Source organism: Pteronotus mesoamericanus, unplaced genomic scaffold (assembly GCF_021234165.1).
Source record: "Pteronotus mesoamericanus isolate MK-2021 breed Mesoamerican mustached bat unplaced genomic scaffold, CSHL_Meso_final scaffold_36, whole genome shotgun sequence".
In the NCBI taxonomy this organism is placed as follows: Eukaryota; Metazoa; Chordata; class Mammalia; order Chiroptera; family Mormoopidae; genus Pteronotus; species Pteronotus mesoamericanus.
In genome coordinates this window covers 965,159-982,822 of record NW_026555313.1, presented here as the reverse complement: position 1 = coordinate 982,822, position 17,664 = coordinate 965,159, and the positions used below count along the sequence as shown (strand labels likewise).

Here is a 17,664-nt window from a genome sequence, read left to right as displayed (position 1 = left end):
ATTCACACTGAAAAATAGAGGTGAAATATAGACTGAAATACTTCTTGTAGTATCTTAACATTGATACATTATGTTCTTAAGCGACACAGGAAAACAAAAACATAATCAAAAGCCACTTAGTTAAAATTTGCTGTGATAAAGCATTGTCAAGGGGTTTGAAATGCACATGTTGTGTACCCTTGCCATAAAGGTAAACCAACATAAGGCAGGTCATGACAGAAGAACAGGATTGGGAAAAGGGCGTTAGGTAAATTGTGCTTTAATGGCATTGAGCTAAAAATAACTCTACACAATCATTCAACAGAGCAGGTGATGTAGCCTTTAGAACTGGAAATTACCATAGTTCAAGTTCCAGGTCTTTCTCTCTCCCGGCTAGTACTCGTGGAGAGAGAGGGCATGGTCAGTGTCAGTCTCGGTGATTTTTCTTCCTCTGCCATCCTGTGGCTGATCAACTTTTCTGCTGGAAACATTTTTTTCCGTTTGAGCCTTCCTGCACTCACTGGGATTATGAGGTTGTGGTGTGGGGCAGTGGCTGCCAAGGACTTCAGCTCAGGAGCGCAGGCTGTGTGCCCCCTCCCTGACTCTGCTTTCAGTGACCTCACACTGCCCACTTGAAACGAGCGCGGTGGGAGTATTTATACTAGAGAAATTGGCAAACACTACCAATCGGGGTTTATTCCCCACCCCCAACCCAAAAGCTAGTTGTTCATTAACTGGCCCAGCACTGGTTTGGAGAGCAACAGGCCTGACAGCCTTGTTACTTCTTTCAGGTGTGTATGTCTACTTTGATCCATTACGGGCTGATCTATTTGACACACAGAGAACAATTTTTGGCGTTATTTCTTAGCGGGCAGCTCGCTTTGTCTCCAGCCCCCACATTAAAGGGTTCGCCGTGGGGTGGCTCTGACCCTCTGGGAAGCTGGTCTAGGACAGACATCCCTGATCCTCAGCACAGTGCCTCCCACCTCACCTCTTATCTATCAAAACTATTGCTGGGTGTTGTTCCAACTACTGGGAAGGATTTCGTAAGACCATTTATGCTAAGTTAGTATTGACACAATGTGCTAATTCACCTTAGACTATTTGTGTTTTCATAGGAAACAGAGAGAATATAAGGGAAGGGAGCCAAAGGGTGAGATTTCTGGCAATACTACAGATTGCTGGGGGAGTTATTTGGGAGCATGGAGCATTAAGATCTCTCTTTTTTTTTTGTTTGGGTTGATTTTTTAAAAAAGATTTTATTTATTTATTTTTAGACAGAGGGGAAGAGAGGGAGAGAGGGAAAGAAACATAAATGTGTGGTTGCCTCTCATGTGCTCCCTACTGGGGGCTTGGCCCGCAATCCAGGCATGTGCCCTGACTGGGAATCGAGCCAGCGACTCTTTGGTTCACAGGCCAGCGCTCAATCCACTGAACCACACCAGCCAGATGGTTGATTATTATATGTGCCTCGACCGGGGATTGAGCCCACAACCTCCTGCACCAGGGCAACTCTACAACCAACTGAGCAACCTGGCCAGGTTGGCTACCAACTAAAGATAACCCTGTTAATTAATTCTGCAAGTCTGGGAAGAAATGCTAATAATAATGATAATGACGATGTTGAGATTGTCAACAGTTTACTGTCCTTCTTAATAGTGTCCCAGGGGATTTCTCTGACTTTTGGTAACCCTCAAATAAGAGATAAGTTGACAAAACTTGTTAGGATCTCTGTGACTCAGTCATATAAAAGTACTTGTTGAAAAGCAATGATTTATTACTTGGAATTTGGCGGACCCTAACGATAGTCCTGCTCTGCAAATCTACCAATGATGACATCCAGAAAAGGCACCGTACCTCAAAGGCAGGAAACTCAGTCAGGTCTTCTGCGTCCTGGGAGCATCCTCCCCTCTGACACTGACCTGCTGAGTCCTCATCTCTGGAACTTCCACTGCCCTACAAGTTTACTGCTAGATGCAGGGCACAGGACACACCTGAATGTGACTAATCCTTGATGAAACTCACACTCACAAGAACCTCCAGAAACGTAATCTCAGGAGCTGCTGCCTGGTGTCCTTGGGGACGGATGGCACAGTGGCAGGCCTGGGCTGGCCTTCAGTTTGCAGGCTGCCGGGAAAGGTCTGGGCAGCTTCTGCCAGTTCTCAGAGGCTCCCCTGGCACTTTTCACTCTCTGGCACCTGCTCCTTATTCAGCTCTTATTGTTTTATGACTCATACGGTGTCTTCTCTTCAATGCCTATTATTTTAGGGATTCAGGTGACTCATACAGGGGGAAAGCAAATGGGTTTGAGGTGTGTGAAGAGCAGTCTACAGAAGAGAGGATTTATTGAGTTTTAAGAAAATAGGACTTAGGGATAAGAGGCAGAATTCTGAGGATCTTCAGTTCTAAATCTTCCCAGAGCATAGTGTTCAACATCAACCATCAAGCCCAATTTTTGGCTAAGCCATTTATGTTTTCTGGATAGCTGCTTTAAATTTCATTTATATCTACTTGCCTTCTTAAAAATATACCATGCAACAATTTTTAAGGAAATAGAGCCAATGCTGGCTCTCTTGTAACAATAAATCTTCATATTTCTATGATACTTTATAGTTTACAAAGCATACTGTCTCATTTGATCCTTAGAAAAACCCATGAGGTTGATATTTTTATTATCCACATTTTATAGATAAGGAATTAAAGCTCACAAAGGTTTGGAGACTTTCCCCCAAAGTATTATAGGAGAATGAAGACTTGAACCCAGGTCTACAGAACCCAGAGGGCAGGTTTAAAAACAAATAAACAAATAAAACAAAAACCCCAAACCTTATACCATAACTCTTTAAAGAAACACTTTTGTGCAGAATTTATTGATTTCAAACTTCATTTTCTTTCCCAAGATTACAAAAATTCTGAAAGCTCTCATTAGGGCATAGCCTCTCTTGTAGCACTGAGTCTATGGGACGGTTCTATACAGTGATGTTCCAAGTCAGATTACTATTGATTAACACAGTACTGGAGGGAACCTCTCTTTGCACTCATAACATTTTTAAAAATCTATTTTTTCTCCCTGAATATTGATCTATCTCAGTGAGTATTTCCTTTTCCTACTCTAAAGAGAAGCAAATGCTCCCTAAGGAAAGAGGACAGAAACCCTAGACTCCAGCTGTCGACATCTAGGTGACTGTGGACGCCCCTGCCGACACGCTAGTCTTTTGCAGAATTTGGGAAGATGGGTTGAATCCCTGGGGGTAAAAGTACTTCTGAAAAGTAGGGTTCTATATGGGTCAGTCTGTCAACTTCAGATGAAAAGGAAACCTATAAATTTTTTCAAATGGGCAAGGAGTGTCCAACATTATATTTTTCTGTAGGAAAGGCCTATAGAGATACATGAGAGTCTTAAGGAGAGCTGGTTCAAAACATCTACAGGCATCTCTCCTCCCTTACTATCGCCAAATTATTATATATATTCTAATAGTCCTTTTCATTAAGCATGAATTGTATTTTTCCATACTTTTAAAATTACCTAACTCCGGGTGGTTGCATGGGCCAAACTCCCCTTGTTACCTTTGTAAACTTCTCCCCCATCACCCAGAAGCCTTCTGGTTCTATTTAACGTGACCTGGAGAAATGACCTTTCTTGACTGGGGCCATCTGAGCAGTTGTCCGTAGGGAAGGGGTTTTGGGTGGGAAAAGTGATCTTTCTGGAGCATAACTGTTTCAAGATAAAAAGCAGCAAGCGGGTCCTGAATGGTGAAATCTTAGACACCCAGGAGGCACCTAATTGATGCATCGGTTGGAGTGGGAACAGAGAGGAGATGTCCAGCCAGGAGGCCAGGAGAGAGTGGAACTGACCAGTGAAAAGGGTAGTTCAGGAGCTAAGTCCACGAGCTCTGAGCACTTCTCAGCATGACTCTTACTGTTTGAACCAGAGTGATCCATTAAGTGGGCCAAGTCAGGACATGCAAAATAAGTAGAACTCTTATTATTTCTTAATCATCGAAATCACCTTTTGGTTCATCTGATTAGTGTGGGTTCTTTATACAAATAATCTCTTACTTAAAAAAAAGTATTATGCAATCTTCAGAGGTAGAACACAGGTTTATAGCATACTCAAATCTGCAAAGTAAAAACATATTGTCAGCATCTGCTTCGATGTGGGTATTACAGATTGGCCGAGATCAATTGCCAAAGATGGCACTGAGGACACCAGGCAGGGCCTCTTGGAGACTGCACCCAGTGAATGAGGGGGGTAGGTTGGTCATCACTGCAGTACAGGGCCCAGGGGTCAACTACAGCGTCCAGCACCTACCTTATCAATACCCATGATCAATTAGTCTTTGGGCACTAATTCATAATGTCTTAACTCATAAGAGGCTGAAGAATAAAGGAAGATGACCATTTATAGTAAAGGCCACTGTTCTTTTCAACAACTGAAATGTATATACTCTGTCTATTTTACTCTCTTCCAAGCAATAGGGTTCTTTGAGGCTGAATCTGTTATAAGACCATGAACTCAAGAATGGAGAAATTTGGAGGGAAAAATCCCTCTCTATTCCAGGGACCAGAAATGCTCATGCCAGCCTTCCTAAATAGCACTGGAAACAGGTAGAGTTCCTGTTCTCAGAGCCTCCTTTTTCTAGATTCTAGGTCCAAACCCTCACCTGTTTCTTCAGTATGTTGACACCACTGGTAAAGCTCTGGATTTTCATTTTCATTCATGACCTCAACCCCCAGAGTGTACTTTAACCCTGACCCTTCCAGCTCTAATCTAGAAATGTCCTGAGATTCAAGGATGGCCAATTTCATCCAAGGCATGTGGATGTTATTACCAACAACACCTATAGCAACAATAATTAACATTTACTGAGCACTCATCATGTGACAAGCATGGTAATAAATGCTTTTATCTTCATTAACTCATTGACTTCTTATAACAACCCTCTGAAATAGGTACTAATAATTAGCCCCATTTTATAGATGAAGGAGTCAAGGCTTTGGGTGGTAACTTGCCCAAGTTAGTAAGTTGCGCACTTCACCACATAGTAACTGGTAAAACCAAGATTTGAGCCAAACGGCCTTTGACGCCAGAGCCTGGGCTGCTAACCATTAGGCAATACTGCCTCCAGGAGAAACTTAAACCTACTTCCTGGAGCGTCTCACTGTGCACTCCCATACACTCAACAACATAAACAATGACAAGTGGTCATGGGCATTTTCTTTGTTGAAATTTAAGCTTAAAAGTACAGTTGAGCTTTGGCTGGATGGCTTGGTTAGTCAGAACATCAATACGTACACCAAAAGGTTGCAGGTTCAATTCCTGGTTAGGGTACGTATGGGAGGCAACGGATCAATATTTCTCTGTCACATCAGTGTTTTGCTCTCTCCTTCTTTCTCTCTAAAATCAATAAACATATCCTCAGGTGAGGATTGAAAACAATACAGTTGACCATTGAACAATGCTGGGGTTAAGGGTGCTGACCCCCATGCAGTTGAAAATCCATGTGTAACTTTTGACTCCCCCCAAACTTAAGTTGTCCCTTAGTACCCACAGGGGATTGGTTCCAGAACTCTGTGCACAAACTAAAATCCATGGAGGCTCAAGTCCCCTACATAAAATGGTATAGAACAATGCATACAGTCAGCCCTCCACATCTATAGGTTCTTGACTGCAGATCATGAACAGTACAGATATTTATTTTAAAAAACCTGCATATCAGTAAACCCACACAGTTCACATATGTTTTGTTCAAGGGTCAACTGCAATTGGCTTAAAGCATAATTATTAGAAATCAAGCCATGACGTCATGGAAAAATATCTACAAAAAAGAGACAATGTGAAATCTGAGAACACATTTATGAAAGTCAAGGAGTACACACTATATTGCTCATAGTGTAATTCTAAAAACTGCCTATTGTGTGGTGAGCTTAAGGGAAATGCTGAACAAGACACAGTCACACATATGACCCTGCCCACAGTGGACAGGCAGCCAAGTTTCACCTCCACCCAGAGAGACTGCCTACCAAAGGCCATGGAGAAGACAGTGCCCGCTTTAGGGACTGCTCATTATTTCTGATGCCTTGGGAGTTTCCTAAAGAATAAGCAAAAAATTGAGTGTTTCTATCATTTACTTTGTAATTCAGATCAGTGAAGCAATATGCCTTTGGTGCTTATTTATGAAGGACATGTCATGGATATTTGCTATTCCAAATAGCTTTTCAGAAAAACAACATTGAAAAGTTTCACTGATCTAACCTTTCCTATGTTTTTCCATGTAGGATTCAAAATTAAAATAAATAAATTAATTAAAAGCCAGGTGTAAGTTGAAACTGATTGACTGCATCAAGAAGAAAATGGAAAAAAAAAAAAAATCAGATAATTCCCAAACCTCATTTCAACTATTAGAATTCTCGCCCTTCAGACATTTAACAAAATGGCCAATGAGTTGTCAACAATTACTTTATTGAGCATTGCAAGGTGCACAGCATTGTACATAGCTCGAAAATGTCAAACTGACTTTTGTCACACCCTCTCTAAAGGCTTCCTGAGTTTCCATGGTTCTGTGGTCTTTTTCCTCCTGTGCTCCAGGATTCAGGCTGCTCGTTAGTACCTTTGGTGTAGCACTTACCATGATGTGTTACATGTCTCAGTTGTACCATGTGGTCTCCCCGCTAGATTTCTGAACTCCTCAAAATGAGATCCATATGTTTATCTCTGCAGCCTTGAGGTGCAAATACATGTTGGACAGATGAAGGACTGAATGAACGATGAGTGCTTCACTGTAGTTCCTTCCCCCAACTCCCTAGTCTGCAGTTAGCTGGAAGTGTTAACGCCGAGTGAGAAACCAACATTCAAAAGGCACAATGGAAAAGAAGTGTCCCAAGGGCGGCCAGTCCACACCCTAGAGAATCAGCTCTATAGTAAAGGTTGGCTGACTTCCCCAGGGGCCTGAGACACAGAAAAATCTGCAAGCCAGAGATGGGGTTCATCGACCCCAACTCTCACCTCAAAACCCAAAGTAGCTCACTGGGAGCAGACCAGTGGTGCAGCCACCTGCTGGTTTATTGTGCCTGTGTCCCAGAGGCACAGTCACATCCGGTCGTCCAGTGCAGAGTCTCAGCCGCCTAAACTTGAGGATTTTTTTTTGCTTTATTATCCCTTCCCAGGTTTCTAAAAAGGCCACCCAAGAATAAATAAATAAGAAATTCAACAACAAGCAGTGAACAAGAAGACATTTCCAAATGGCTCTCAAGAAGCAGTTTGGATGCCCCGCTCCTTGCATGGTGCCAAGGGGCTCAAGCTGCCATGGATGCCCTCTTTGGGCCTCACTTAGCAAATATGTACAAGCAGGAAAACTGTGTCAGTGGGAGGCACTAAGCATGCTGTTGTGCGTGGATGGCGGAGAAAACTCTGCCATGGTCCGGGAGGCAGCTGAAATGAACCCCACACACCACATAGCTGACATCCCAGGTGTGATGGGACGTGTGCGTAAGATCTTGGCTCCTGCTAAGCCATCAGGTAGCTGTGAAACTGAAAGCAAGCCCGTTGCCTCCCTGTGCCTCAGGTTCCTCATTAAATGAAGGTTTGGCCAGACTGCTTCGCTGGTCACTTCTAAGAGTCTCTTTCTTTAATCTAGCAGGATTCTTGACCCATCAGTACCCTCACCCTTCCATGAACCTTCACACTTGAGACGGAGCAAAGTCAGATTACAGATGTTAATGCTAACAGAAGTGTCGGTGAAATACTTACTGCTTAAGATTCTTAAATTCAGTTCATAGCTCCCTACCATTGACCAGTCTGGTGCCATAATTCCCAATCTTGCATCACAAACTGATCAGCCTGCCAGCTTGCTGCCTGCTTTTTCACTGTGGGGCCAATTCAATTATTTTTCCGCAAAATGTAACTCTCACTACACTCATATTTCTCATCCCCCAACCCGAAGCAAGTCGTTGATCCATCATTCTCTCCTTGTTTTACTGGGCCCCAGGTTTCTGCATCTGACTTCCAGATGAATGGTGGCCTCCCCACCTCCCCTTTTTTTTCTTACCTTACCATGACTCTTTAGGACACTCAAGAAAAATCCAGACCATTCATTCAGAAGGCAGAACAAAATTTGGGAGATTCTGCTTTCCCTTTTTACCATTTTCAGTGCAAGATTTTAATTGACAAATGTTTGATCAAAACATTGGGGATTAGCTCTCAAGCCAAATTTGCATTAATGTGAGTGGTATGTGTTCTAGACTCAAATATACTATAAAAATAATTGCCTAAGAGATCATTCTTAATCAAGTTTATACATATATAAACTTCCCAGGTGGCTAGAATAGTTTTTGTTTTGTGGTTCTTTTCTGTACATTTATACCAAAACAATCATTTAAAGACAAAAGCCAGAGTGCTTTACTGTTTTGGGTATTTGCTTGAGGGATAAGAAAGATTGATCTAGTAAGTTGAAGAGTGTGAATTTTCATATTAGCTTAACATGTAGGTCTTTGAGCTCAATCTTGTCAGCCAGAGATTTGATATACTTCAAGTTAATCCAGCTTGGCTAGGGATGTCCTGGGACTTACAGCACCTACTCAGAGCTGGCTCTCACCTTGTGGCCTCTTGTTTATACCCTAGAAGACTGTGCTACACGTTCAAGGGGCAAACGATCTTTGCCCTGGCATTCAAAATTTGTTGTGTCACATTTGGCATAAAATGCTTATCATTACATAAAAGAAAAATGCATCAAAATTCAACTTTGGAGAAAAAAATCTTAAATGTACTTGGGAACCATGGAAAGTGAAGGGATATAGCAGATTCTATATCATAAGAAAGTTATTTCAGCAGCAAAGCGAGTCTGAACTTCACCAAGGTCAGTTGAGTTGAGGAAAAAGAGAAACAAAAGGTAAACCGGCCAAGAATATTTATATCAGTTTTGCCTTCAGTCTCAGAGAGTAAAAGGAGGAACAAGATTCCTTTCTCATTGTCTCAAAAACCCTTTGGTTTAACATTGTCCTCTTTCTAATTCCTCCCTCTTCTGTAATTTTTAACTATCACACCTGAAAACCAGAATCGCTCAGGTGGTCATCTGTATCAGAGTAAATAACCAAAGGTTACAGTTTAGAAGCTTGCCCATTTCACATCAGATGACCTACACATAATCCTACCCTGAACATTTCTCTTGGGCCAAGTCTCAAGTGTACCATCTTCCTTTTCAAAGACATAGAGACATGCCCAGGAAAGTCCCAAATATAACTGATAGTGAACAGAAACCTACTGTACAGACAAAGTATTCCAGCCTTCTCTATTTAAAAAAAAAAAAATCAAATTTACTGGTCACTATTAGTTTTTTGAGTTCTATAACTCCCCAGAACTGTCAAAAGTGACCTTGTAGCCAATTCGCTTGCAAGCACTAAAAGCAACCTGAAATAGGCCACCCACAGTGCCAAAAGCAGTGTCAAAGAGCAGAGAGATGGTGCCACCAAGGCCCACTGCGATGTCCTTGCACACGATCGGAATGGCGCCCATGGTGTACACAGGGAAAGCGGCCACATCCACAAGGACTCGGACAGGGATGCCCAGGATGCGGCAAACAACCTTCAGCAGACAACAAAGGATCCGGAGAAGGGCCCTGATGATTTTGACTATGACTTTGAGTACCTTCCAGGGAATGCTCGCCAACTCTTCCCCAATGGCCAAGAAGTACGATAAAGTGGCTGAACCCAGGCGGTAAAGGCAACTTTCTATGCCATTCATCACCTGCTTGGCGACATACCACAGGAAATACAAAATGCTCTTCAAGATTCCCACCACAAGATAGCAAATTAATTGGAAAAGCTTGATGAATGGGGTAGCGATGAAGCCTATGAGTTTCCCCAAAAAGCTACTCCTTTCCTCAGGTGCATCCGGGGGCAGCAGAGCAGACCTCTTGCTCCTTGTGCTGGGGGGAGGACTAGTGCTCTCTTTAGAGCGCACCATTCGCTCTTCATCCTGGACTTGGTTAACCGCTTCCAGGATTTTTTTCATTTTCTCTGTGTCCTGTTCCGCTTCACCACAGTTGTTCTGGAATAACTGAGGGTTAAACGGAAGCAGTTTCTCAAGGTCTTTCACCATCACATCTTCTATGACATCACCGTCCCTGGTGTACTTGACAAAGCCCATGGCCCAGCCTCCTCCAGGGACAGCACAACAGGCTGCCAGCCAAACAAACTCAGGGACGGTCACTTTGTCTTTGACTTTGCTGTCTGAGGGCACAGCACCTGTGATGATATAGAGGTCATCCCCACTGCCACACTGTGGGGTCAGGGCGCGGTCCATCAGGCTGTTGAGATTCATGTACCATCGCTCCCGGAAGGTCGGGGTCATCGGAGCTGCATTTGTGAGAGCGAACATGGCTATGTGAAAATCACTGCTAAGGGAGAACGGGTACAGCTGTCCTCTCTGATAATCAGAATCCAAGTAATCCGTACTCAAGGCTTGCCGGCTTCCCAGATTGCTCACAGTGCTGATAGCATCAGCCTCATTCATCACCTCCTCAAGGTTGCTGCGGGGGTCATCGATCTGAAAGAAGAGAGGGAGTGTTCAGATGCATCAGTGCGCAGCAGAGAGGGTGCCCTTGAATCATTCTGCCAAGACTCTAACAGAAGCCCCTATTACGCTTCCTGCGCTTGGGTTTGGAAGGGCTTGGCTTTCTGGTGCACGCACACTCCATTCTAATTTCTCCCGATGCTGGTGTTTGAAAGCACCTTTCAAATCGGCTGTTTCCTATTTTACCCTTTGCGCATCCTGCATTCCTGCACCGAGCAACACTCCTTCACACACTCACACACATACACCATCATTAAATTCCTTTTTTATCGCTGTAGTTTTATGAATTTCATATTTCTCCTTTAGAATATTTTTTCCAGGAGGTTCAAATGGATTGTAAAAATGAAAACAAGGGGAAAGTAGATCTCAACAGGCCCATAAAAATCAGAACTACAATTCAGATAATCAGTCACCAATGTTGGCTGCAATTTAATGAATATATTCCTAATGAATGTTTATATACTTTGGGATATATGAAAAAATCAACTCTACTCAGAGCATCTAAATCAAATGAGGGAACATACACACATATATGTAAAATCCATCTTGGTTTTGCTTTTTCTTTTTTTAATTCGGCAGTGTAATATATACTTTCACTTTACCAATCTGAAAGGACAAAAGGGAAGAGCTCGGGACTGACCCAGAACTCCGTTTTTACCTCTCAAACTAGACTGCCAATTCTTTGACACCAAGGACCCTATATATTTCCCACAGGACCCAGCCAAGGACTGACAGATAGTAGAATCTCAAAGTATCCATTCACTTTATGCCCTGAAATAGTCATCACAGCAGACAGGCACAACAGCAGGAACTTGAACCAACACATACTTTCAAAAAAACCCATACTGTAAAGTAAACAATATTATATCTATCAATGAAATATCTCAAAGCCATTAAAGAGCACTGTACAGTAATTATGAAGAATTTTTAATAATGGGGAAATAAATGCTATAATGTTGAAAGGAAAACGCAGGATATAAAATTAAATAATAACAATTTTTAAAGTCTAAAAATAGGCATGAAAAACTTTGGAAGGCAACACAAGAAAATGTCTGCAATGGTGGTTTGATTCCTGCGGATGCTAGTGATTTTTTTCCTCTATTGTTTTTCTCCCTACACCTCTGCTATGGACATCAACCCAGAAATTACTTATATTATGCGTTACTTTCAAAAAGAAACAAACAGAAAAGAAACAAATTAAAATAAATAAATTCTGCCCTGGCTGGTGTGCCTCAGTGGATTGAGCGCTGGCCTCTGAACCAAAGGGCTGCCAGTTAGATTCCCAGTGTAGGGCACATGCCTGGGTTGCGGGCCAGGCCCCCAGGGGATGGTGTGCGAGATGCAACCACATATTGATGTTCCTCTCCCTTTCTTTCTCCCTCCCTTCCCTTCTTTAAAAATAATTAAATAAATAAACAAACAAACATTTAAAAACATTCTTAATAACTGGTTTCCCAGAATTCGCGCTACCTCCTAAACCCATCACTACACCCGCAGAAGTCAAGGCCATGTGAGCTGTGTCGCGCCTTTTGTCGGGAAGAAAACCAGCGAGGCATTTCTTCAAAGCTGCCACGGCAAATGTGGACATGCTTCATGGGAGTTACATGCAGGGTCAGCAAGGGCAATGGATGAGCAAATTGATGTAAAAGCAGGAATATTTACTGAAGTCTAATGGATTTCTTAAGTCTGCATCCTCATCCTTCAAGGCTGTTCTATCCCTTCCCCCAGTCTTAGAATCAGAAATGATCATAGATGTTCTCCACTCCCACATCTCCAGAGGATAGGGATAAGCAGCTCATTCATTTTGTAAAGCTTCTGCTGCTGCTCTCCTATGGCTGAAAGATATATCACATGGAAATACCCGCCTCATTCCTGAATCATGAGCTCAAGATTGTGGAGCCCTGGGTGTAAGGTCAAGGATTTCAAGATGCACGTGTTTCCCTGGCTCCTAGGCATTCTGTCGGCATTTAGCGTACAACTCCTGGGTCCCCTCTAGGGAAAGTCTGGTGCTGGCTTTTGAACTGGTAGCCCTGTGACAGAGCAGAGGCAGCCTGCTGGCGCGTTTTCCGCCCATGGCCCATCCAGGGATGAGGCAGTGACTGCAGGGATAGGTGGCAGGCCTGGAATGTGAGCAGAGAAGAGAGACTCTTGGAGGAGGAAGGAGAAGGAGCAAAAGAGAAGCAAAAGGGGAGGGATAAAAGGGGGAAGAAAAGGACAGAAGTAGATGAGAGAAAGAGAGAGACAGAGAAAGAGAAGGGTGATTGTGTATAAGTATGTGAAAAAGATAATATTCTTTTAGGCTGAAACCAAGCCTGTGGGTTGATTTCAACCCAGGCTTTAGAACATGTTTTCTCAGCTTCCAAGGTCAGAGGAGACTTAAGCTGGTTGTTTCTGCATCCTCTCAGGCCACTTAGGTTCATGGGACTTCAAATTTCTGCTGTGACTGTCCACCTGGCAACTGGGGTAAACCTCTTCTGCCCACACTTCATAGGTACGAGGGAAATGGGCCAGGATGGCACCAAGACTGCTGGGAGCGCCAGAGCCTGCTCCTTCAGTGGGCTCTGTGCTCCTCCTTGCCCTGGGCCTCCCTAGGCAAAGGGGTAACTATACTATGTGCTGCGGATACTCATCTTCCCTTCCTCTGTTCTTGGCTTTTACAGAACCCCATATCCATGGCCACTGTAATCTTATGATCTCCAAATCTGGCTCTATGGGTTGATGACAAAATCAAGACAGAATGCCTGCATACTGCACCTATATAGCAATGGGGTGCAGGGGTCAGGGACTAATATAGTTTAAACTACTAAATAATTGTGTTCAATATAACGCTCTATGGAAGGTATTTTTTTTACCTGATTTTATAGGTGGGGAACTAAGACTCAAAAAGATGATATAGCTTTTCAAAGTCATCCAGTAATAGTAGGAACAGGATTTGAACTTTGAACAGTCTTTATTATTAAAGCATATATCCTTTACTAGTAAGTTACACTTTCCCTGATCTTAATAGACACCGTTATACCAGTTTTCTCTACCACAGAGTAGGAAAAAAAAATGCACTCTCTGTAATCTCCTTTTATGTGTGTGTCATAGAATAAATGAAGTCCCTGAAGAGAAGCTGATAATCTGAGCCCTCGGTGTCGCAGTCCCAGGCTGAGGAGAGAAGGGAAAGGAGGAGGGAAAGGGCACATCTTCAGGCTCCCCGCATGGCTCCTTTTAGCCTTTGCCCAGGGCCCATGGCAGCTGAGCCACTAGCGTCACAGCCTGAAAGTGTGGCAGCGCAGGAAGAGGGTGACTGGCCAGAGCAGTCCCCAGACTGCTGCTACCCCTAGAGGCGGGTTAGTTGTCTGGCCCACAGGGTGCCTATTGGCACCTCACTTGGCTCCTCCCCTTTTCCCCCTCCGCACGCACAGGGATAGCAGGGAACAGCAAGTGCAGGAAAAGTTCGTGGACAAAAGCTGTAAAATCAGCCCCCTCACCACAACCTACTCCACTCCCACTCCATAGGATGGAGTTAAACCGGTAGGAAAGGGACTCTATACAGCCATGGTCACCTAGATAAATTGTATGGCTTAACTGAATCTGAACTGTGCTCCTTAAGACCTTCAATGAACAAAGATTCATTCATGTTACCTCCTGTAAGGACGGTTCACTGGAAGGACGCAGAGGCACAGAAACCAGGAGAAATTGAACCAATAGGCTCCCAAAGACCCAGAATTGTGGTGTAGCTTGGCACTGCTAGAACCATAAATGGATTCCAGGCAGCTCTAGGGAATTTTGGCACCAAGAATCTGTGGCTGAGACTAAATCGACATTAATGATTGCCATCTTTCAGCCACGTTTGACCCGTTGGACTTTTTCTCTCTCTCCCTCCTGGCTTCTTCACTTACTTCTTTCTGCATAGCTCTTTTCTACTTCATGGCTTCTGCTGACTTATGGTCAATGTTTCATCATCACTTGAGCTTGGACATGGCTCCTCAGGGCCTCCCTAGCCACTGACCGTATGATTAACCTGCAGTTTTAGTTACTTCTGTTACTTAATTCCCTACTTCAAATGCTCCAGAGACAGAATCTGATGTACCCAGTTCAACTTTCCATATCAGGGCATGTCAAGACAAGCCTATGGAACAGCTCTCCTTGAGTTACATGCTCGCGCCTGGTGGACGGGCTGCGGCTGGGTGCTGGGGAAAGAACTCCGGTGATCCACACAGGGCTTCCCCCAATCAGAGGCTGTGGAAGTGTCAGGCATTCTAGGATTGGTTTATCTAGTCATAACCTTAGTTCAATGCACTAAATGAATGTGAATAACACTAGCCAAAATTAAAAGAATAAAAAATAAATTTCCCAAGGCTCATCTAATCCAGTATTACTCTCAGACAAAAATACCAAAAGATATGTGTTGATCTTCCATAAATGCTTTACTCTCTCCTTTGAGGATCCAATAAGATACAAATCAAAACCTCTCTTTCTATCCTTTCTGTGTCTTATTTTTTTTTCATATTTTATATCTCATTAATGCTTATTTTGTATCTTAGATGAGATCCTCAGATATATCTTCCAATTCACTAGATCTCTCTTTAGCTGTGTCTAGTTTTGTTGAGATTTTTTTTCTTTTTTTCACATTAATGACTCTTTATTTCTTTTCCAGCATTTCTATTTGGTTCTACCTTAAACTCTCCTTGATTATTTTCTCTTGTGAAATTCTTTTTTATCTTTCAATAATTTAGACAGGCTTATCTTAAAGTTTCTTTAAAATTTCTCTATTTAATTTGGTTTTTCAGTTTATTTTATTGCTTCTATTGGTTAATTTCAAAGTGGTGGGAATATTAAGTGCTTTTCAATTTTTGCTGGTGAGGTTGTTTTCCTAAAGAGGTCCATGGTATTTTGTTGAAGAAAACAAACCAATTTAATAGGATTACTTTTGCAGTTGCCACTGCCAGTGCCCGAAAGAGTTCAATAATTCTGAACTACTTTCTGAGTTACTTTTTCAGCTCACAGTGTCCACAGGGAGAAATCGGTGCAAATATGGACCCATATAAAGGAAAGATGATGACTCTGGACTTACTTCTGGGAGTCTGACATGGGTGGACAGCTATTTCCTTTAACAACTTGCAGATAATTTTTCTGTTAGTTCACCAGTGCTGCAGCAATTTGCCAGCTTTCAGCTGTATTCGACGAGCTGAGTTCCAGTTTTATACCCTGAATAGGGTATGTAACCTTGACTCCTGTCCGCACTCAAGTAAGAGCCCTAGGGCTTCGTGCGCATAGCTCTGGCAACTGGTTTCTTATATATTTCTGGCACCTGAAAACTTCCCTTTCCTGCTTTTTTCTGAAATATGAATCTAAGTATATAAACATGTATTTTAAATTTTTAAAAAAGATATAATATTTCTATGTGAATGTAGTGGGAGGAGAGATTCCACATCTGCCTAGGCATTTTTGTTTTCCCCATTGTCTCAGGTTTAAAAAGTTTTTCCTAAAGTATGCCTTCTTTCTTTTTATAACCCATTATAGATTTACCATCCCAAAATTTATTTACTTGGCTTAAGTGTTTTTTTTTTCTCTTTAGACCACAACCTGGTAAGTGTTTGGTGTTAAGTAGGACAGTATTTTTCAACACCTTTACTGAGGCTGTCAAGAACTTTACAGCCTAAAAGATTCTCACTAAGAATAGGACACAGGGACTCTCCACCCCTTCCTAAATTACATCAACCAGCTTACAAACTTGACTCTGTTCATTTTTGTTTGTTGTTACCAATTTCTTTACATTATGTACTACCTGTAATTTTTTGTCTGTTCATTCACAGGTATTTCTGTCTTCCTGAAATTTATTTCCATTGATTTTGTTTCTGCAATTTTGGAGTCATTCAAAAAATTAGATATTACATTATGAAGTCACTCCACCATATCAATTATAAAACATATTAATTCCCAAAGCATTATAACAGTCTCTTAACTGACCTCCATGGACAGAAATGCCTGTTACAATTCCTGCTCCTTGTCTTAAAACCAGTTTTTAACCTATGACAAAATTTTCTTCTGATCCCAAGATGACTAATGTTTTATTATCATTTGTTAAAGAATCACCTGAAAATCTACATAAAGCCACTATAGCAGCTTCCCATCAACACCATGTGTACTTAACTCTACAACCAAGTATGTCTTGGTAGGTCCTCGCTTTCTGAAGGAATGTCAAAGTGTGTATGTAGCTAAAATACCTAATGCATGTGCAGGAAACTGTATTAAAAGTAGTACAACTAGTTGATTTTAAAAATCTAACATATTCTTCGGTACAGTGTCATGTAAAGGGCAGATGTATTTTTCCATGCTCTCTACAGACACAGTTTAATGATCTGGTTATTGCAATTACAGTAAATTACCAACAACACTGCTCTCTAAAGACAAAAATGCACCTGTGAGGTAAGACGTAATTTTAGATTACAATTTCTGGGCTACACTTGCCCTTTTGTATGCACCATTAATCTTACTCTTTGGTTTCCCAGCAGGATCTCTGAAGTAGGGGCAGGTACAAAGATCTCTCTGTGTAATCCTCCTCCCTGCTGACCTAGTCCCCCTGGGCTGCCAGGGTAATTTGATATTGTTCCTGTGTTTAATGGAAACGTTTTTTCTAATCACAGCATGTTAAGTAGGTTTTAGAAGAAGGAGCTTCCCCCCTACACCAGCACCCTGCCCCATAAATAATTTTATAATAAATTCCTTTCAAATTCAGTACCAAGAAAAAAACAGTTTCTCTCAACAAGTCGGTCTGTTTCCTTCTGCCAGACATTAAAAGCTACTTATACCCATGGGATTTCTTTTTTGCTTTGGAATTAAATGAATGGAGACTTTCAATTTTCCTGCTAATATGCATATAAAAAAATAGACTAGTAGAAAATAGAAAAGCAATACTGGAGGGAAAATATTCAGCTATTCAACAATATTTATTAATTTATAATATTTATAAGCATATATTTTTGTGACTAGTGCTGTGGGAGGAAGCATCAGGATTGGTTATAATAAGAATAACGACAACAAACATGTATTGAGCACTTTAAGCCAGGCACCATTTTAAGAAATTTACATGTATTAAATCAGTTAGTGGCTATGCTAACTATTGA

General features: G+C 42.0%; 1 protein-coding gene across 1 annotated transcript in view; it reads right to left on the bottom strand.

The window, feature by feature from the left end:
- Positions 1–6,421: 6,421 nt before the first annotated feature.
- ENDOD1 (endonuclease domain containing 1) overlaps positions 6,422–17,664 on the bottom strand; it is a 34,355-nt gene continuing 23,112 nt past the window's right edge. The window contains exon 2 of the mRNA XM_054592232.1: positions 6,422–10,522. Within this exon, the coding sequence (XP_054448207.1) occupies positions 9,320–10,522 (1,203 nt within the window). The 3' untranslated portion in view covers positions 6,422–9,319. The remainder of the gene's footprint in view (positions 10,523–17,664) is intronic.